Source organism: Acipenser ruthenus, chromosome 9 (assembly GCF_902713425.1).
Source record: "Acipenser ruthenus chromosome 9, fAciRut3.2 maternal haplotype, whole genome shotgun sequence".
In the NCBI taxonomy this organism is placed as follows: Eukaryota; Metazoa; Chordata; class Actinopteri; order Acipenseriformes; family Acipenseridae; genus Acipenser; species Acipenser ruthenus.
In genome coordinates this window covers 13,692,558-13,715,565 of record NC_081197.1, presented here as the reverse complement: position 1 = coordinate 13,715,565, position 23,008 = coordinate 13,692,558, and the positions used below count along the sequence as shown (strand labels likewise).

At 38.3% G+C, this 23,008-nt stretch overlaps 1 protein-coding gene and 1 long non-coding RNA gene across 2 annotated transcripts; one reads left to right on the top strand and one right to left on the bottom strand.

The window, feature by feature from the left end:
- Positions 1 to 2,603: 2,603 nt before the first annotated feature.
- On the bottom strand, positions 2,604 to 4,084 carry LOC131737968 (trophoblast glycoprotein-like). The gene has a single exon (XM_059030438.1). It carries the CDS (start codon positions 3,906 to 3,908, stop codon positions 2,835 to 2,837), a length of 1,074 nt encoding a protein of 357 aa, XP_058886421.1. The 5' UTR covers positions 3,909 to 4,084; the 3' UTR covers positions 2,604 to 2,834.
- Positions 4,085 to 18,922: 14,838 nt separating this feature from the next.
- LOC131737967 (uncharacterized) lies at positions 18,923 to 22,783 on the top strand. The gene is made up of 3 exons (XR_009329543.1): positions 18,923 to 19,033; positions 19,134 to 19,410; positions 21,703 to 22,783. It is a non-coding gene; the product is annotated as an uncharacterized LOC131737967 (long non-coding RNA).
- The last annotated feature ends 225 nt before the right edge of the window (positions 22,784 to 23,008 follow it).

Genomic DNA, 23,008 nt, shown 5'->3' with positions numbered 1-23,008 from the left:
ACCCCAGATTTTTAAAGGACTTGTGTATAGTGAAGAGTCCAATGTTATTTGGGTGGCTAGTCTCAGCAGAAGTACCTGCATCTAATTCTGCAAATGAGACAGCAAACCTGCCTGGAACCCACCAAGGTCCAGCTACGCACCGTGACAGGGGAACTGGTGGCAATGATGGGAAAGGGGCCCATGAAGATCTGTATCAGGACCTCTGTATCTTGGGCATGGACTTCCTCCGGCTTATTGGGAGCCATCTGGTCCTACAGAGGGGGTTCCTCAAGCTCCAGGGGGGCCCAACCCTTGCTCTGGCTACCCTGGGGAAGCAGCCAACCCCCCAGTGTGGTCTTGTGAGGGTTGGGAACCCGTCTCTCAGTGTGCCACTGCTAGATGTCTGCAGGACGGCCCAACCCTTGCAGTGGACAAACTGGGGGAACTAGCCAACACCCCGGGGCAACCCTGAAGAGGCCGGTGAGCTCCACCGCCACCCGTCTCCCATCCACGGACTAGTGACTCAGCAGCAAGTCCTCGCCAGATGTCTGAAGAAGGGTCCGGGGAAACCACCCCACCAGGTCCTGGGGGAGATGCAGGAGGCAGGCATCATCAAGCCGTCAGAGCCCGTGGACTGTGCCCGTGACCTTGGTTCCCAAAGAAGGATGGAGAGTGGCAGTTCTGCCCCACATTAATGAGTCCCTGGATTTGGTGGCTGGCTCATCATGGTTCAGCTCACTGTACTTAAAAATCGGTTACTGGCAAGTGGAGCTCGCTCCTGCAGCCCGGCCTTCTCCACCGGCCGAGGATTATGGCAGTTTAAAGTCACGGAATAGGCAGTGAGGGTATCCGTACTGAGCCAAAGGTCAGTACTGTCCGGGACTGGCCCATCCCCGCAGACCAGCAGCAGCTGTGAGGGTTCCTGGGGCTTGCTTCTTACTACCAATGATTTGTTGCCCACTTCACCACCATTGCTGCCCCGCACCACTGGTTGCTGTGGAAGGAGGAGCCGTTCAAATGGACTGAGGCTTGTCAAAGTACTTTTGACAGCCTACAGGAAGCTCTAACCCAAGCGTCTGTTAAATTGTTGTATCCACAATAGATCTATTTAAAATCATTTGGTTTTATATTGAACCACTTTTAGAACCTGCTACCCGCTGACAGTAATAAACACAAATCATTTTTTCAGAGGAACTTTGGTTATAGAACCCCCAGGAGCCTTGTTCAAGAATTGTATTAATAAAGTGAAATGCCCTTTAGTAAATGTTTCTCTCAATAAATTGGTATTTTCCCCAAATGTTGCTTCAGAGTATTTTGAGAATAAGAAATTGGAAACCCAGCGTGTTTTTTGTATTTGTCATTACCATGAATACTCTTCAGGCAGGCTAACAGGACATTGGCAATCTAGTTTCACCCAGCACAGCAATTTAGTGGCATATTCAGTGCAGTCACAGGGGCTCAATTAATGGCATTGATATAAGTACTACATATTTTATAATGGCTACGGCACAGCCCTCAGTTTTATTTATATCAGGCCATAGTTGTTTTGTGGTCATGGCCCAAAAATAATAAAACTAAAACCGATCTTTTACAAACTTGGAAACACCAACCAGGAAGGCTGCTAACTAAGGTTTTGATTAATATAGTACTGTACAGAATGCCTTCATTGCTACAGTACCTGTGCAATCTTCTTAACCCCTGTCTACTGGGGTGGAATGTAAAGCAACAAACATCATTGGATATACTGAATGTTGCTATCTGCAGAGCATTTTCACTCTTTTCAGCTTTTAACAAAAACTTTTTTTTTTTTTTACTTTTATATAGGCTATTTGACCTAGGTTATGTTTATTTTCAGAAATGTGCCTGTCCTTTCCATCTCACCACACACACACGTATTTCAGTTTTCTGTAATCTCATGGCTACTTTTGTTCTAGATGGATTATAAGTAATCTGGTTTTCTGGGTTCCAGAATGAGACATTGCTTTTCAAGTTCAACACCTTCCTTTCATAATTTGTCACCAACTTGCAATCCCTGTAGCCTGTAGCAACATAGTGCTTTTGCTTTAGCATGTGACTTCTACTTTTACTAACATGTTAACTGACATCCTAATACCAAACCTGGGGAGAATAATTATGTTTTCACTTTAATTAGTACAAAAGTCATGATTGGTCATTTCTTTCTTTTATCAGAAGGCTTCCCAACCCTGGTCCTGGGGACCCCCTGTGTCTTCTGGTTTTCATTCCAACTGAGCTCTCAATTACTGAACAAGACCCTTAATTGAACTAATACTTTGCTTAATCAAACCGTTTTAATTGTTCTCAGCTTCTAAAAAGTTGCAGAGTTCAAGTTACTTATAAAATGTTATAACTTGAAATCTGCAACTGTTTTTATATGCTGTACACTATAATGTTTATTTTGGTAACACTTGTGTTTTGTGTACTCATAGTAGCAATAAGAGACACTATTTGATTTTATAATTTATACATATTGTGGATAACACACATGCCGCTGAATGCTACCTTTTAGTGATATGACAGAGTTGTGGCAAAATACAGTTTATAGGAATATGACATTTGAAAACAATGCACATTCGGTTTTAAAAGTGACAGAAATGATACAAAGATTGAATTATTATCTCTTTACTTTAATCTATAATTTACAAACTTAAAACAAAAATAAATGAACATTGAGCTATAGTCAATAGTCACCTTACTTTCTTACTGTAGTAAACACATACTCAGTTTTTTCAACATAAACTAGCAGATTGCAGTTACAGTAGTGGGGAACTTGTATTTGTCTTCCAGCTGTTAAGTATCCAGCTTATATATACTGTAATTACATTTACAGTAATTGATTATACAGCAACACTGGCGAGTCTAGGGTCGGAATCATGTTCATATCTGTAATGATATACCTCCATATGGTCACGACAAGCTTCTCTAATGTTGTTCAACCATCTTTTAATACCTTTCCTATTCAAGTACAAGACCATGAGGAAAATGACCCCGATCAGCGCTAATACAATACCAAGGAATACATAGGACACTGTTTCCAAATCCGCATTTCCGCATTGCAGATCCTCCGTTTTGAGTTTCAAAACTAGCGTTCCATTTAGGCGCTCAGGACCAAAACACCTGAGGTGACCGGCATCTGGGACCTGGGTTGTGTTCTCTAGCCATAAATATAACGTTTCCAGGCTGCAGTCGCACATCAAAGGATTAAACTGTAAGTAAACTTGAATTTTCTCATGTTGTGACCATTTTAAAATGATCTCGGCTTCCACAGTCTTAAGGGAGTTATTGGTCAGATCGAGGACTTTAAGATTCTGCGAGGCAAATAGTTTGGTAGGGAGACTCGACATTTTATTACCTGATAGCTCCAGCCTTGTGAGACTCCTCAAACGTTCAAAGGTGAGAGTATTAATGATCTGATTTCCAACAGAATATGACAAAGATGTATTCAAACTTAAAATATTCAGTTTGTGTAGCCCAAAAAAAGCATCGTCAGATATGTAAAGTAACCTGTTGCTGCTTAAATCCAGTGTTTTGAGATTGGGCAAACCTTCAAATGCGAACGCTTCAATACACTGGACGTTGTTACCAGAAAGCAAAAGAGTGGCAAGATGATGTAGCGACGTCCCGTTTGTTGCAAAGGCGCCTCTTGTTAAAGTTGTAATATTGTTTCCAATCACCTTCAAAGTTTCAACCCACATGGGGATGTCCTGCGGTAACTTAATGAGGTTCATGTCAAGACAGGTGACAGTCCTTGCATTTTCAAAGCAATCGCAGGAAGATGAGCACGCAAAGTCAGTCCGTGTCAGCAAATACAGCATGCAAATCACCGAAACCCAGCAGAAACATGGTCGTTTGGGTATACGAAACGCGGTGCTGTTTCCATGGAAATATAGCCAAAGCTTTCTTCTTGCCATTTTGTGTTAAATTCCCTGTAGCAGTATAACAGCATCAACAGTCTGACATGTCGTTGCACGCAGACACTAGATTCTGCATATTGTTGATTTCCTTTATGTTTTATAAAAATGAGATGACCGAAGGAGCTCAACCCCAGGTTTTCACAAGCACAGGCTTGCTTCTGGCTTTTATTAAAGCTCAGACCCATCTGCTGTTGGAACTCTCCAGCAGACCAGCAGGGTAGGTCACTGTCTAACCGTCCACTCAATTCCTTATGGTTAGAAATAAGCCTCGCCTCTTTTTGTGATGAAAACTGCAGTTGATAGTGTATATGTAAAAAGCTAAATTAATGAAGAGTTCATGCAACAGCCCAATCATGCACGTGCTTTACCCATGTTGAAGGCTAATGTCAACTTGAAAACTAATAAAATTGACGCTCCTAATTATGACTTATGTTAGACATTATTCTAAATAATATATATATATATATATATATATATATATATATATATATATATATATATATATATATATATATATATATGGGAACAGACATTTTCTTGCAGATAGTTCTGGCCAGTATAACAATGTGTCTATTTACATAGGAGCTATATGTGCAAATTATAGCTCATACTGTTTGCTTTAGTTTAATTCAGTTGTTTCTTTATCACTCCCTCTGCCCCAGTCCTTGTTTGACTGTGTTACATGGGACTAGTACAGTTGAAGCCATCAGTACAATTACTTGTTAAGTCTCACTCTTTAACTATATGCCATCACAGTAAATACAGTCGTACTGCAGTATAACACCTTCTGTTATATCACACTAAATAATGTACAGTACAATGCCATTACCACCTTTCCATTTGTATACTTGAAGGTGGTTGAGTATTCTGCAATATTTACTTTTCCATATTTCTCTTACCTTTTTTCAAAAACCTTTCTGTCATGATTTTGGTATTAAAGGGCTTTAAAAGCAAATCTTTTGACCTGAAATGCATTAACCTAGAGTTGACCTAGTGCAGTATCTCTAGGTTATGCTGTGTTGCAGAGTTGTTCTGTGTTGCAGAGTTGTTCTCTGTTGCAGAGTTGTTCTCTGTTGCAGTGTTGTTCTCTGTTGCAGAGTTGTTCTGTGTTGTAGAGTTGTTCTCTGTTGCAGTTGTTCTGTTTTGTAGAGTTGTTCTCTGTTGCAGAGTTGTTCTGTGTTGCAGAGTTGTTCTGTGTTGCAGAATTGTTCTCTGTTGCAGAGTTGTTCTGTGTTGTAGAGTTGTTCTCTGTTGCAGAGTTGTTCTGTGTTGTAGAGTTGTTCTCTGTTGCAGAGTTGTTCTGTGTTGCAGAGTTGTTCTTTGTTGCAGAGTTGTTCTGTGTTGCAGAATTGTTCTGTGTTGCAGAGTTGTTCTCTGTTGTAGAGTTGTTCTGTGTTGCAGAGTTGTTCTATGTTGTAGAGTTGTTCTATGTTGCAGTTGTTCTGTGTTGTAGAGTTGTTCTCTGTTGCAGAGTTGTTCTGTGTTACAGAGTTGTTCTGTGTTGCAGAGTTGTTCTGTATTGCAGAGTTGTTCTCTGTTGCAGAGTTGTTCTGTGTTGTAGAGTTGTTCTCTGTTGCAGTTGTTCTGTGTTGTAGAGTTGTTCTGTGTTGCAGAGTTGTTCTGTGTTGCAGAATTGTTCTCTGTTGCAGAGTTGTTCTGTGTTGCAGAGTTGTTCTGTGTTGTAGAGTTGTTCTCTGTTGCAGTTGTTCTGTGTTGTAGAGTTGTTCTCTGTTGCAGAGTTGTTCTGTGTTGCAGAGTTGTTCTGTGTTGCAGAATTGTTCTCTGTTGCAGAGTTGTTCTGTGTTGCAGAGTTGTTCTGTGTTGTAGAGTTGTTCTCTGTTGCAGAGTTGTTCTGTGTTGTAGAGTTGTTCTCTGTTGCAGTTGTTCTGTGTTGTAGAGTTGTTCTCTGTTGCAGAGTTGTTCTCTGTTGCAGAGTTGTTCTGTGTTGCAGAGTTGTTCTGTGTTGCAGAGTTGTTCTCTGTTGCAGAGTTGTTCTGTGTTGCAGAGTTGTTCTCTGTTGCAGAGTTGTTCTGTGTTGTAGAGTTGTTCTCTGTTGCAGTTGTTCTGTGTTGTAGAGTTGTTCTCTGTTGCAGAGTTGTTCTGTGTTGCAGAATTGTTCTCTGTTGCAGAGTTGTTCTGTGTTGCAGAGTTGTTCTGTGTTGTAGAGTTGTTCTCTGTTGCAGTTGTTCTGTGTTGTAGAGTTGTTCTCTGTTGCAGAGTTGTTCTGTGTTGCAGAGTTGTTCTGTGTTGCAGAATTGTTCTCTGTTGCAGAGTTGTTCTGTGTTGCAGAGTTGTTCTGTGTTGTAGAGTTGTTCTCTGTTGCAGAGTTGTTCTGTGTTGTAGAGTTGTTCTCTGTTGCAGTTGTTCTGTGTTGTAGAGTTGTTCTCTGTTGCAGAGTTGTTCTCTGTTGCAGAGTTGTTCTGTGTTGCAGAGTTGTTCTGTGTTGCAGAGTTGTTCTCTGTTGCAGAGTTGTTCTGTGTTGCAGAGTTGTTCTCTGTTGCAGAGTTGTTCTGTGTTGTAGAGTTGTTCTCTGTTGCAGTTGTTCTGTGTTGTAGAGTTGTTCTCTGTTGCAGAGTTGTTCTGTGTTGCAGAGTTGTTCTGTGTTGCAGAATTGTTCTCTGCTGCAGAGTTGTTCTGTGTTGCAGAGTTGTTCTGTGTTGTAGAGTTGTTCTCTGTTGCAGTTGTTCTGTGTTGTAGAGTTGTTCTGTGTTGCAGAGTTGTTCTGTGTTGCAGAGTTGTCCTCTGTTGCAGAGTTGTTCTGTGTTGCAGAGTTGTCCTCTGTTACAGAGTTGTTCTCTGTTGTATAGTTGTTCTCTGTTGCAGAGTTGTTCTCTGTTGCAGAGTTGTTCTGTGTTGCAGAGTTGTTCTCTGTTGCAGAGTTGTTCTGTGTTGCAGAGTTGTTCTGTGTTGCAGAGTTGTTCTCTGTTGCAGAGTTGTTCTGTGTTGTAGAGTTGTTCTCTGTTGCAGAGTTGTTCTGTGTTGCAGAGTTGTTCTGTGTTGCAGAATTGTTCTCTGTTGCAGAGTTGTTCTGTGTTGCAGAGTTGTTCTGTGTTGTAGAGTTGTTCTCTGTTGCAGTTGTTCTGTGTTGTAGAGTTGTTCTGTGTTGCAGAGTTGTTCTCTGTTGTAGAGTTGTTCTGTGTTGTAGAGTTGTTCTCTGTTGCAGAGTTGTTCTGTGTTGCAGAGTTGTTCTCTGTTGCAGAGTTGTTCTGTGTTGCAGAGTTGTTCTGTGTTGCAGAATTGTTCTCTGCTGCAGAGTTGTTCTGTGTTGCAGAGTTGTTCTGTGTTGTAGAGTTGTTCTCTGTTGCAGTTGTTCTGTGTTGTAGAGTTGTTCTGTGTTGCAGAGTTGTTCTGTGTTGCAGAGTTGTCCTCTGTTGCAGAGTTGTTCTGTGTTGCAGAGTTGTCCTCTGTTACAGAGTTGTTCTCTGTTGTATAGTTGTTCTCTGTTGCAGAGTTGTTCTCTGTTGCAGAGTTGTTCTGTGTTGCAGAGTTGTTCTCTGTTGCAGAGTTGTTCTGTGTTGCAGAGTTGTTCTGTGTTGCAGAGTTGTTCTCTGTTGCAGAGTTGTTCTGTGTTGTAGAGTTGTTCTCTGTTGCAGAGTTGTTCTGTGTTGCAGAGTTGTTCTGTGTTGCAGAATTGTTCTCTGTTGCAGAGTTGTTCTGTGTTGCAGAGTTGTTCTGTGTTGTAGAGTTGTTCTCTGTTGCAGTTGTTCTGTGTTGTAGAGTTGTTCTGTGTTGCAGAGTTGTTCTCTGTTGTAGAGTTGTTCTGTGTTGTAGAGTTGTTCTCTGTTGCAGAGTTGTTCTGTGTTGCAGAGTTGTTCTCTGTTGCAGAGTTGTTCTGTGTTGCAGAGTTGTTCTCTGTTGCAGAGTTGTTCTGTTGCAGAGTTGTTCTGTGTTGCAGAGTTGTTCTCTGTTGCAGAGTTGTTCATTGTTGCAGAGTTGTTCTCTGTTGCAGAGTTGTTCTGTGTTGCAGAGTTGTTCTCTGTTGCAGAGTTGTTCTGTGTTGCAGAGTTGTTCTCTGTTGCAGAGTTGTTCATTGTTGCAGAGTTGTTCTCTGTTGCAGAGTTGTTCTGTGTTGCAGAGTTGTTCTCTGTTGCAGAGTTGTTCTGTGTTGCAGAGTTGTTCTCTGTTGCAGAGTTGTTCTCTGTTGTAGAGTTGTTCTCTGTTGCAGAGTTGTTCTGTGTTGTAGAGTTGTTCTCTGTTGCAGTTGTTCTGTGTTGCAGAGTTGTTCTGTGTTGCAGAGTTGTTCTGTGTTGCAGAGTTGTTAGCGTATATATTGTGTTCCTCTTAGATGTGATTTTTATTTATGTTGTTTTTTTTGTTGACCAAGCACTTGTTAACAGTAATGGGTGTTAATTTATTTATATATCTGTTTGTTGTTGCTGCTAGTAGAGGTCTGTTAAATTGGTATTTCCATAACTGCACTGCTGTTGTAAATTAATGGGATGAGGTTTATGCTATAGTGTGACGGGGTACACCCTGCCCCTGTGTGTATTATGTATTATTTTGTATTTGTATTTTGTATTTACCCAGTTACAACTTAATTTGATTACCAATTATCCCCGTTAACCATTTTATTACCTACAGGTGTTGGCAGAAAGTCTAGATTGTTATAGACCAGCGGCCTTCAGTGGACAGGCTGTTTAGTTACCCATTTTACAACATAGGAAATGGCTCTACTTAAACAGAGGTTTTACTGTATATATATAAAGGGTGAATGTGACAGCAAAGGTCGCATCAAACATCATGTCAAATAGCCTCATGCGCAGTAGAGGTGTAATTGAATAAAAGAGCAGTGATTCATGTGACAAGAAGACGAGAGAGAAAAAATAAACTCAATGGCTTCCTTCCAGATAAGTGGGGAAACAAAGCCCTTCAGAAGTCATTTTGAATGACTGATGGACTTTATCACCCGGAGATCCTGTTCAAGCTCTCCTTATCACTGCCAGCTGACAGTGTCATCTGAAGGAGACATCAATAAAAGGCTGCAATTACGTTATCACCAAGGACTTAGCACCTTGGCCCTGAGCGTATCTCTGGCACACTGCCTGAAGCCAATTTTATTATAAACAGTAATAAAATACCCCTCTAATGAAATCATAATGTACCCTGCATGCTATCTCTCTGTGATATTGGAACTGGCAATAGATCTAATGAGAACTTGTAAACAAAGCTTTTTATTTTTATTTTATGCAATTGCACTGTACGCCATTTTGTAATATTTTACATAAAACTGCACATGCTTTCTGTTGGTAACCTGATAATACTATTACTACTACTTCTAGTGATAATACTACTACCGGTAGTACTACTATTACTACTACTACTACTACTACTAAGGACTAATGTGTACCCAACTGTGCATATTATATCTGTAATTCTGTCTCAGGTTTCCGATGACATATAAATCATGAGAGTGATGTATCTATGTCCAAACCAAGTTTCATCACAAATAAATAAGAGATTCTGTAACTTTTAATAAGTTGAACTAAAGAATGTTTCATTACAATTGGACAAGCAGTGTATACAAGCGTGGCATCAGACAGTCAGACACCCTCTATGTAGTATTAATTAACTATACTGTACTCATTCTAGAACTGGTAGAACTTGATTTTTGTACAACTCAGATGTAGCTTGAGTTACTCTTTCTCACAGGCCTCATGGGCCTCATCCAAAATTGACTTTCTGGAATATGCTACAAAGTTTAATCACAAATGGTTGATCGGTTCAGTAAGTAGGGGTGCGCAGAGGATCTGTCACTCATACTTGTAATTATACCTGTACTCGGAAACCAATACTCACATGAATACTTGTACTCGAATGACATCTCTGGAAGTGGGCGGTGCTAATTTCACGATATATATATTTGATCATTATATATATATATTTGATCATTCTAGGTATACCTTTTTTCCGCTGCAAGAGGATGTCCCAATAAATCAAGAGACTTATGGGGAATAAAAAACGTATACCCCAAACAATCATTCAGTATTCTGTTTGTACCACAAGTACATGTTTAAAATAAATAACAATACAATTATTATTATTTATTTACTTTTTTAAATAAATTCATTCAGGGATTATTTTACCTGGCGAATAGTTACTTTCATTGTCAAATGACTATGCCTCGACGCGGATTAATTTCGAACTCTGTTTATGGCCTCTTCGCAACCGTCTTTTTAGATAGAACCTTGAGCACAAGGTTTGCAACCTCTTTGTTGTTTCCTACTGTTACCTGTGTCAATGAATGGGCTACAGGCTGTTTTAGTTAATGTATTTTTGTTTTCATTGTCTTTAAGGAAACTTTAAGGTTAATTTTCTCTGGTCTCTGTTGTTTCCTACCATTCGGTCACTGGTCATTTCTTAACTGAACTCATTCACAAGGAAATCGAGTGGGATAACGAAAATGTATCTTGCGTTAGACATACCCACGCCTGTTGTATGCATTTTAATAAATTATATTCATTTTGAAAATGTGTTAGGAAATCCTTTTTTCAAAGTGAAAGTAATATATATCTGAAAAAAACTTCTGAGCCGAACATTCTGTCTGTCTGATCTCCTCACCAAATGCAAGACAGAATGACGCTTAGTTCCACGTGTCAGAGCATTGGTGCCCGCAGCTGCACGCATGTTACGCACAGTGCACAGCATTGGTTTGCAAAATTTTGGTTGCATAAGTGTGGACTTGCATATAATCTTGTGCGATCGGTTGTAGCGAAACAGACATTTTAAGCTTATAGGACTGTACTGTTTATTTAGTGGTAGTAATGAACAAATGGAAGCAGATAAGTTTGGTTGAAGCTTGAAAAATAGCAAAAATCTTTCTCCTTATGACTCAGAATGTCAGAGGGAAAAGATCAGTAAAAGCACCGAGCTGTCTGTTTAAAGTGCCAGAAATATGTTGGCGGTATTGAATGTTAGTACTGCATTACCTGAATTCTGTTGCTCTTCCAGGATTGAGCACAGTAAGTGCACGTGTATACAAGTTTAACTTGTATTTTAATTTTATCAGTCTTATATTAAAAGGAATAATACATTTCTTAATGATTAACACATAATTGCCAAGTTGTGTTTTATCATTATTATTATTATTATTATTATTATTATTATTATTATTATTATTGTTGATGTGTTTTTTTTTAACTGCCTATTTTGTCACGTGTAAGATAAAAAAAAGTTTATGTTTCTATGCCATGCTTAGGGGGTGAGTAATGATTACATTAGTTGTAGTGATTGTGTGATTAGAAATGGAACCAACATAAGCGATTTGTGAGCTAGTTTTCCTCCTATTTTAAGTCTGTATTTCAAATAGGTTTATTTGTACCTTTTGTTGTTGTCGTGGACTATTTGGCTGTCACTGTAGTTGCTGTTCTGTCTCGGTGGCAGTGCCCTGTGTTTATTCATTTTTAGAAAACGAAACAGTGATGCAATTTGATTGCAGTTTTCTAATGTGACCATGTAGGTGCTGTGAAACTCAGGAAAGAAAAAAAATGTAGCACTGATTGGCTGAAACACTTCACAGCATGTTGATGCAGAGTCGTTATCGGCATGAGATGGGATGTCGTTGTGCTTCAGTTTTGCATGCCATGTGAAAGATTTCTGTGTTAGAGAATGTGTCACACTTGTCCCTCCTCCTTTCTACTTGTATGGGCTCTCTAGCTCTAGACTTGAGATTGATGGTAGACACTACCCTATTGGAACCAGGAATTGATTCATTGCATTTTTTACATACTCCCCACCCCCACCCCCCCTCAGCAATAGCAAAATTACTTGTGTATTACTTGTACATGGAAACATTGCCACATTTGTCACGAATAACCGTTTGTACTCATTACTCAGCACACTGCTTGTAAAAAGTCTAATATACATATGGGTCAAATGTTTTCCACAACCCTTATATATTTATCCTTTGTGAACTACTTAGTTACACAGAGTGCTCCAGTTAATTAGAATTAAAATCAAGTCAAAGACAAACATTTAATTAAATTTAGCTATTAATTTTGCACAAGTAAACCACTAAAAACAAAGCTACTTACTGTAGATAACTCCTCAAAGTGAAAAGCAGCAGAGTGGACTAATGCAGAATCAATTCCTACTTTGATGACCTACCCAACCTCCGGTGTAGGATTTAATCCTCTTTGGATGGATGTATCCTGACTTTCACATCTGACTTCTCCAAATCCCATGATAATTGAATTTAACGATGATAGATTCGTTTACTAACAGAGAAAGCATACTAACATTATAATTCATGTGTATTTTTTTGTTTTAAAAAAGGCTGTACTGTTGTTGGCAAATGAAACACTCTAAATAATTAATTGAGTATGATTGCTTAGCAATATTTGCAATATTTTTACAATCAACTGATCATAACAATAGGGGATTCCCAAATGCATAAATATTTTTTTCAGATTTCGAACTTAGAGCACTGTGGATATGTTGGCAAGACTCCAGGAACAAATGTAGTGGTTTATTGGATACTGTAAATAACCCATCTCATTGAGTCAATTTATGTGGAATGTCTCATGCAGCATAAGCAAACAACAAGGTCAAATGTCCAGAAAGAATGCAAGACAAAACTAATTTATAATAATTATTTGTCTAAAGAATATTTATTCTCTTTAATTGTATTTAAATCATGATGTATCCCTAATGTTAATATTAACAAATAACTGGCAAATGCTGCGCACACAGTGCTAGATTCAAATAAATCTACATTGTGGCTCCTACAGCCCCACTCTCTTCCTTTTGATCTGTTCCATCTGTGGCAGTTCATTTTACATGATGTTAAATAAAATATCTAAATTATGTTCATATTTTTTATTATTATTATTATTATTATTATTATTATTATTATGTCTCAATCCTAAAATTCTAGGTGATGCAAAACTTTTGGCTATAGCTGTATATGCCTTACAGTGAATGAATGGTGTAAGATGTATGTATGCTATTTAGGTCAGGTGGTGAGTGTTTTCTATAGTATTTGAACTGTTAATTTTCATTAATATTAAACATAGTTTACTAATTGGAGGGAATATATGCATCTAGTTATGGGTGCCAGAAATCTTTGATTTGTTTTTAATTTCTGAAATCTGGAGATGACGTGCTCATGGAAAGCAAAATTGCTCTCTGCTACAGGAAATGACCTTGCAGAGATTAATGCAAGAGCCAGCTGATCTCGTCACATAAATTAAATTAATGGAGCAAGTCTGTCTGCAGAGGAGACTGGGGCAGCCTGCAGAGAAGGAAATGAAGAGAGTTCATCCATCCACATTTTAACACTTATCAGATTATAGTTTCATTCTGGAAAGAAGAGTCATTAAATCTTTTGAGCTTGATTCATACTAGGCATGTTCATTTTCATATTTTAATATAATGAAGAAAAGATTAAGTGGAATAAACATATTTTTTCTTGGTGAAAGTAGCAGTTTTCAACTGTTACATCTGTAACACATCAGGGTTAATTTGTAAACAACAAGGTACCAGATCTTATAGTTAAGGAAGAGGGATAGCGTTTTTGTTTGTAGATCTAATGTACTGACCTTGATTTAGTAGCTTCCCTATATGCTTCATGTTGTGGATCAGGGTTTTATTGTTGGTGTCGGTAGCTGCATGTCAACCTTTGCCTAGCCGAGTTTTTTTTTTTAAACAAATATATATATATATATAAAAATAATTCAGCATTTACAAACTTTATAATTCTTGCTTGTTCACCAGATCTTGGATCTGGTGCTATCCAGCACAAATTAACCCCTGTAGCACATTATATTCAATTGAATATATTAAATCTTAGTGGACATACTGTATTGAAAATACTTGTGTAGAACCTGCACAATTATTTTATAGTATAAAAGCATGTGCACGAGGCCGGATCCTGAATGCCGAATTCTACCAAATGGTATATTTGGTGGTTTTAGGGACTTGCTTCCATTCTTGACTTGTCTTGCATTATGACTGCAGCACCAACAAAAACATATCACAGTTCAGTAGTTCGGGACAAAATGTGGAGTATGCGATTTTACAGAGAAGTGTGTTGTATATACACATTCATTTGGCATCAAACCTAACTTGGTTTGAGGGCTCGCTGCCTGGCCGGCTGTACAAGGCGAAGACCCCCATTGATAAAACATAGAAATTGTTTTTAAGACAGGTGGAGATGGGGAGGTGGTGGGTTATGATGAAATCGAAACACAACTGAGAGGTAAGTGAAGAGGGTATTTATAGTGCTAACAATCTTAATTAGCTAATGCGTAAATTGAATGATTCAATTTGGTGATTGATGTATGACCCTCCTCCCAAACTTCATTTATTGAAAACGACATGTTACCCACTAATTGAGATTTGTTGCGATAATAGCTTGTAGCTTTTCTTTTTTTTTTAAATGATTGTAAATATGTTGAGTACACTTTATGACATTACCTTACAGGAGAACACAGTACTGTTATGTTTGCAGACCCATGATATATTGGAGACTGTATATTATAATACCAGCTGTTTTTCAAATCCTCTTTCTTATACCGGTCAATGCTGTTATAAACTGTCTTAATTAAAATGGTTTGTGGGACTGTAAAGGGAGTATCAGAATCCACTGATAGTACGAAAGATGGAGGCTGTTGTTTAAACAGAGCTCAGAAATACACAGAACAAAAAACTGCAAGCTGGAAGCTTCAACAAAAGAAACCGCCTGTGATGCTTCACCCAGGCAAGACATATAAAAAACAAAGTTTCCCTAACAAAAGAAACACACTTCCACAAATCCCTTTTCCATTGATGTACAGAGAGTAAAATGCCAAAATATTAAAACAAAAAATGAAGTTGATTTCTCACAGGATTTCAACATTTTTCTTGCCATTTAGATTTTTTTTGTTTTTTTTTGTTACAGATTTAAAAAAGAAATATTCCTGTTTCCCCTGGGGTGCTGACAGTTAATCAGGACATTTTGTATCGTACCCTTATTAACTGGCTGTCAAGCCCAGCTATTTTAGATTACAATGGGTGAAGTCAAGCAGCAGCAACAGCAAATAAACCTTGAGCTCTGTTTCCCGGGGATTAGCATCAAATAACATTATCAGGCGCCACTAAAATAAAGAATGACAGATACGCTCTTTGGAGAGCTTATAAATCGCTGCTGAAAATGTTTTTTCAGTCTGATGCCTGTCCTTTTGGCAACACCACTGTATTGTGATATTTTTGGGCACAACAATATAGGCCAATGTATAACAGACTATGATAACTTTCAGTTCAGGCACTTAAGGCCATTTTATATACAAGTTTAAAGAGTAAATAGCGGGGTTCCAACAAATATAGCGGTACACGTCCCCATGTGTTGATACAACTGTTTACATAATGTACCTGTCATTTTTCTGTTCATTGCAATCATCCTGATGACTTTTTTTACACTTATAACTTTAAAGGTTGTTTCAAAGCTCTTTTCAAAATGTCTGTGTGTGTGTATATATATATATATACACACATACATACATGTACATGCATACAGTACAACCTCGCTATAACAAACCTGTTGGGGTCCAAGCCTTTTGTTCGATATATCGAAGGGTTTGTTATAGTGAAAGGACAATCAACATGAATGATAAACTGTTAATGAGATGAGATTGTGAATTGTAAGCAAATTAGCTATGTTTTATTATTACTATATTGCAGGAATTGCACACTATTGACAATAAAACACTATTGACAATTAAAAGTATAAATATATGCAGTATTATCTGTAATCCTTGAACACAATTAAATGCTCATTTTTATGTACTGTGCAATGTTGTAATCAGACACTATTGAATGTTGGTTTGTTGTAATTATGTACAATAAGATTGATTGTAACAATGCAAAAGCATTAGTCACACACGCTGCGGTACACTTGACAACCATCTAGTCACAGCGTGAGCCCAGACTGAGTGGAGCCAAGCTCTGTAGGATTTTGACCAATCAGAGAGTTTTGATAAGAACCCCTTACTTTCTATAGGTTGCCTGCCACAGGGACTAGGGGCGGAGAGAAGTTTCGCAGGAGTAGGAGGGACTGGCGAAAGCAACATGAAAACAGCTGTCGACCAGTCCCCAGCCGGTATTTGTGACATTTTGAAGGGGAGGAAACAAGGCAGTAACATGCGAAAAGGCAGGCGAAGACAGCCAGGGCAGAAAAAAAAAATTCAATAGAAATCTGTGTTGTAGGCTACTACTGTTTCGTTTGAATATCAGTGAATGCTATTACATACAACTACTACTAGTAGTAATAATAACAAAAAATATGTTTATTATTATTATTATTATTATTATTATTATTATTATTATTATTATTATTATTATTATTAATAATAATAATAATAATAATAATAATAATAATAATAATAATAATCTGCTTTTATTTTTATTGTGTACAATATTGAAAAATATGGACACGGGTTTGAAAGAAAAACACACACACACACACACACACACACACACACACACACACACACACACACTTGGCAATTACCTCGTTTCCACGACGTCTGCAGCATCGTGCTGCATTGTTCTGTCACTGTTATGAAAGCGTGCCACATTGTATCTGCACCATGCAATGCCAGCATCCTCATACCCGACTGGTACAGTGCTGCCCAGAGCCCTGTTGTGCACAAGGCTCAAGAACGCAGATTTTAAAAAAAAGAATGTCCATTAAACTCTGTGCGAGTATTATCAAATTAAAATGCTGTTTAAAAAAAAAAAAAAAAAATAGATATAGATATTATACAATAAGAAGTCGAATGAAATGCTATCCAGTGTCGGGTAGTTGTATTTTATTATTATTATTATTATTATTATTATTATTATTATTATTATTATTATTATTATTATTTCTCCTGTCGAAAGCCCAAAGCAAATTTAAAAGCTTCATTCTGATGATTCTGAGGTGACAGTTAGGTGACCATTAGAGGTATTATGTAATTTTGTTATCTACACGGATTTATACGTTTCAAGGGGACCGCTTGGCATGCTGACACGGTATAGCCAAAATAAAATGTGTGCTACCTTGTTCTCACATGCTGAGAATTTGGGCTTCACGTAATCCCTCTGTAGGCCTACATGTTGAAGTACTTTACGAGAGTAACCAAATGTTAAAAACTAAAAGTTAAAAGCGGTAAAAATATTCATACGTTCTTTATTAGTATTCTAGTTTGTTTACATTTGCTAGCCTTGGGTTTGATCAAAGTTCAATGTAATGGAGCACTGTGCCTTTAAGAAATGAATAATTTGGACAGAGGTAGGTGACGTCACAGATGACATGCGAGTATGTCCATGGACTTCAAAATAAAAATGTACCGTATTCGTAGCTTACTACAAAGATAAGAAATAAAAGAAAATATATCTAAAAAAGCTTTACCATCACTGAAAGAGACACTACTTCAAGCAAACCTCTCCGTGAGTAGAGAAGAGTTTATTGTTTGTATGTATTAAAGAAATAATACGTATTGCTTTATTAAACATTTAACTCGAACTGTGGAAAAGAAAGTAGTAGGCTAAAGAAGAAAACAGTCTTGTGGGTGTTTCATTTAAGGGTGCAACAAACAGAACATATATTATGATTGGAGCGTCTTGAAGCATGTACTGTTTTTTTTTTTTGTGCAAATATCAAGATGTTTAGTGTTATTTTTTTTACTATTTGCTTAATACGCGATAGCTTTCGACAACTTCAAAGCTGACTATAAAATCTGGTCCTGCGAAAGTCTTGCGATGTGATTTATAGCTGGAATTGAGTAGATTTGGTTGGGTGATAGCAAACCACTCCTCCTTCTCAACCCACTTGTAGTCAACAGGAGATAGCTGCTTTTTGAAGGGCGAAAAGGGCTTGTTTTGGTTCTGTGAAATTTTTCTTGGAATTTTTCTTGTGTTTTATTATCGCGTCCTTGTTCGCTAAGTGCTAACTTTGATTTGGTCCGGCCTTTAGTCTTTCTCTTTCTTGTAGACGTTTGTCATTGAATTAAAAAAATACATAAAAATACTTTTAATATTTCCAAAACTGAGCTACAACACAGGAAGGGATTTTCCCCATAGCACTGACTTGGAAAAACTGCACATTCCAACCTACCAGTAATAAAGGAGGCTGTGTGGTCCAGTGGTTAAAGAAATGGGCTTGTAACCAGGGCGTCTCCGGTTCAAATCCCACCTCAGTCAGTGGCTCATTGTGTGACCCTGAGCAAGTCACTTAAATAATAATATTGTTGCTATTGTTAAAAATAGGAAAGAAATTTTAAACCGGGGTTAGTCATTTCAAAAGTCCTCAACAATAATTTCTTCCTCTGGAGGGTGGAAGATTGAGAGTTGTGGAGACTTATATTCTCTTGTTACTAGAAAAGCTGCAGGTGCTGCAGGTGCACCTCAGTTTACCTCAGCCTCCCAATGAGGCATCCGCTTCTAGAGTTTCAGAAGAAACCTAATTTCCTGTTCTCTTCAAATTTGTGTCCTTTCTGAGGCACTGAACAGAAAAGGTGTCATTAGCCTCAAGAATGATGAAGTCATGCTGCGCGTGATGCATCTGTATATTCAGCAGGGGTCTAACACAGAATCCAGTGACCATCCAGGGGCACAGCAACTCACTTTAGACATCATGTGTAGTGTCCCTCAAGCAGCTGTGATCTAATGCTGCGTTTCACGTACAGATTTAGAATAGCAGTGCTTTCATAAAGACGGCTTCAGGGCAGTTACTGACATTTTTATTTTCATCAGAAAATAAAAGGAAAACTGTTAATGCTACATTAATTGGTTAATGGTGCCATTAACATGAGTGATGGAATGGAAAATAAAACATAAAATCTAGAAGAAAACATCATTATAATGAACATCCAAGTCATTGGCATAAGCATAGCTTACTTTTTGTAGGGACACTTACAGTCTGTCGTGTTGTTTTTGATTCTGCACTCTCTTTCAATGTTCATATGTTCTTAAATGTTTGCTGTCATGTAATTGTATCCTGAATAATTATTATAACTCTATTTGCAGGACCACATTTAACAGACATACAGTAGGTTATTCACCAAGATGAAAAAGCACACAGTGTCACTCCTATTTTAAAGGCTCTACTCCCTGTTGAGCACACAGTTCCAATAGCTTTGGGAGATTGCAGTAACACATTCAGTGTAAGTATTAGTTTTGGGCTTATGATATGTTTTGTCTTTGTGGGTGGAGCATGTTTTTGTGGTACACAGTATATTCCCTTACTTGTCATTTTAACTATAGGTTTCAGGGCAGTGAAGCCCTAACTTTCCTTCTGGATACTGATGCGACAGAGAAAGCCGGAGCATATTACAGCCTGGCACTGAACAAGTGGCAGCTCAGCTTCCGTGAGCCGGAGGGACAGGGGTGCCGCTGGATTGAAGCACTGCAGGGGTATGGCTACTCCGTCCAGCACTGAGCTGCTGACCTGCACCAGAATGCCCATGCCTTGTCCCGGCGCCAGTGCAGGCACTGTGCACAGCTGGAGGAGAAGGAAGCACAGCAGACCCCAGATGAGCAGGTAAGTTCCGCTGCTGTGGGTGTGGAGCCCCAGCTGGAGCTGTCTGAGGGTGAACTACAGCGCCTGCAGGGTCTAGAGATGGAGCAGCGCCCAGCGAGGGAAGTGGGTTTGGCCCTCGTGGCCCAGGGGAAGGACCAGCTACCGAGACCTTGGGCCGGCTCCGAGAGTGGTTCTACTAGGGCCGGTGTCTCAGCGACAAGGAGACCTTCTCCCAGAAGGACCTCTTGAACCGCTCTCATGCCCCGTTCCAGCAGTACCAGGTGGTGGCACTGCTGGAGCACATCGCTGTGGACATCCTGGGACACCTGTCCCTGGTCCTGATGGCTGTCCAGGAGTCCACGGGGTGCACGCCAGCTGCTCTTCTATTTGGGAGAGAGCTCCGCAGCCCGGTGGACCTTGTGTTCGATAGGCCACTGCAGCTCAATACCCCTGAACCGGCTAGACCGGAATACCTTCAGCAGCTTCAGGACTGGATGGATTTTCCTCACGCTTTCACCTGGAAGCACCTTTCATTGGCTTACTGGGTCTGGGTATACTTATTATCTCAAATTTTAGAGTTTAGATAAACTGTAGCTGTATTGTAGCAGTCATGTGAGCACCTTAAAACTCAAATTTTCTCCATGGACAACATGTGACTAGATTTTTCTCCATGGACAAAATGTAACTAGATTTTTTTTTTCCATGGACAACATGAAAGCATTGCTGCCATTTACTAAAAATCCTTTCATCAGACCGGTGAAGTAAATACAACTTCATTCCCCCAAGGGATCTTAAACCTTGACATGTGTCTGAAAGGAAAACACAGGAAAAAAATCAATTAAGGCTTTATCCTCACAACTGACCTTTTAACATTTCCTGAATGATATCATTTTAAATCCTGTTGTTTTAAAAACACTTATGGTCTAATTATTTTGGTAACTTGATGTAAGAGCGTTATATGTATACAATGATTTGAAGTTAGAACTGCATTATCATTTTATACAGCTCACTACAGAACTGGGGATGGAGAAAATAAATTAATAAACAACTCAAGTTCTACCAGAACTAAAGCTGTAAATAAGCATTCAAAAAGAGTTAAGGAAATAAACCAAGAAAGGCATTGGGCTGTCTTTGTCATAAGTCACCCCATGCACTCTAAAAGGGAGTTAAAACAGGAACCAGGTCAGGAGTCTATTGCATTTTTATGAGCAGTGATGTGATGACTTTGTGCACTGCCCAAAGAGCTTACTGCCTTGTAGTTGGGTATGCATGAATCCTTCCTGAGGTAATTTTTATAGATTTTAAGATTAAGTAGTTTTAAATGACATTTCATTTTTTACATTTTGTTACTATTTTTGCAAACATGAGGGTGGTCCATATTGTTCCATTGAGTTATAATGTTTCTATAAAGCTTCCTTACCTGGCTTCTTAGAGTACAGAATCCTAAATTCCTGGACTGAACCGACATCCTCATTCCATTAAACCATTTGTCAATGTGACCTTTCAATTCTGCCACCCCTACCTACATTTATATAAGGGAGCTGTATGGCAGAGTTGAAAGGTCACAATAAACTTGGATTGTGGGGAACTGATCAGTGCCTCCAGGCAGTCAGTTTAAAGACAGGTAAAGGCACATTTCCGAGACAATTGATGATAACTTAATATTGGAGCAACAGAACCACAAAGCATGATTTATTATAAAACAGTACTGGAAAAGGACATTTAGAAAAGCAATTTAAAATGAGCACTGTATTATACTGCCCTCTTCTGGATTGTTCTTGTAATGAAAAGATAGAAAATTACAGTGCTGTAAATAACAGCCAACTGAGAATGAACAGATCTGTCAGAGAAAAATGCACAATGCATACAAAATGTTTCTTACAGGGTTTTCACATTTTTACCAGAAATGCTATATATTGCCTGCCAAAAAAAAAAAAAACTATGTATTTTCATATGACTGTTTTGGTATCATATTTGCTCCTTGTGAAATGTTCTAAATATATTTATGCTTACGTCTGTGATTGAAATATTTTGGTGCCCTGTACTGTATAAAACAATGTATAGTGAAATGTATTATTCTATGTAGACATTTCTGTTTGTATATTTCCATTTGGATATATTTGTATTGCTAGTTTATTTACACGTTTATTGTTGTATTCACTAAAAATGTTATAACTATATTGTTTATAGATATAGGCTACCAACAGCACTGAGCTTTGTACTGTAGTCTACCACCAGATATGCCTTCCATAGCTATTATTTTCTTTCCCATTATCATTTAATATTTCATGTTCTATGTTTTTGCTTCCTCAGATAATGTTGTTGACGCTGACACCCCGGGATCCTTCAAGAAGCTGCTTGATGAGATTCTGGGATCAATAAGCTACTAACAACCAAACGAGCAAGATGGGCTGCATGGCCTCCTCTCGTTTGTAAACTTTCTTATGTTCTTCTTACGCTCTTATAAAGAACAGGAAGAGAAAGAACAATTTATAGAAAAAGCGATATTTATTGAAAATTAAAAACACATTCTTAAAAGTTACATTCCCTTCAAAAAACTGAAAATGTATGTATACACATCCTTTTCAGCTGTTTGTTTATCGTGCATGTGTCCAAATACCTCTGCACAGACATGAAGGTGGAACCGACAACCTTGAGATTTGATCCACAGACCACATGTATGAAAACTTCTCTAAATAAAATGAACTCTGTTACCCCTTGAACTGATAAAGAAAGCAGGTTAAGATTCTTATCATTGACCAAATGTTTTGCTTTCCCGGTGCCCTACTGGGCTGATAATAAACCAGACTTGATAATAATCTGACAATACACATTAGAACTGTGCAGAGTAACAAGTACTCATAACAAGTAGTATAATTTATACGCATGTAAAATCCTTTTATTTTAATTTGGGGCCATATTTTCAATGTAAAAAATGCATGAATTAAGAGCCAGTCCAGAGGGGAAGGACTGAGGGACCATGAGCTTCAACCTGGCAGTCATTCGACACTGCAGACAGTGAGTCACATTAAACATTCCACTGAGATCAAACTCTTTTCAGAGACAGACTTTCACTTTAAAAATGGTATTTCCAAATAATTTGGATAACATGGATTTTTCTGGGAACATATTTCTGGGGACGTATGTGCAAAAGAAAAGTGAGATATTTTCTATGTTTAACAAATTCCCAAATTTGTATCTGACTTTCCAAAGTATATTTTTGGAAAAACATGTATGTCTGTATTTTTAAGGCTGAAGATGTCCAGAGTGGTTCTATAATTGTGTATTGCAATAACCAGCTATGAGTCTTAGATTGAACTTAGATTTTATTTGTCTTTCCAACTGTTGAGTATAAAAAAACACCTGAATAATCACTTGAAACCTCCAAATAACTAGACAGTTATAAATAAAAGGATTGCAAAGGATTTCCACTGATTGATCACCTCATTCGTTTGTGTGTACTGTAGATAGGAACCTCCCCAGCACAATATACACCTGAAACCCCCAAGTAACTAATAATACATAATATAAATAATAACAGATAACTGTTGGTTGAAATCTGCTCTAATTTGTCTCATCATGCTTCAGCTGTTTACACAAGCACCTTCCCCATGACCAT

Bases quoted from the DNA above. Each gene is read 5' to 3' on its own strand.
- LOC131737968 (XM_059030438.1), bottom strand. From the start codon at position 3,908: ATGGCAAGAAGAAAGCTTTGGCTATATTTCCATGGAAACAGCACCGCG.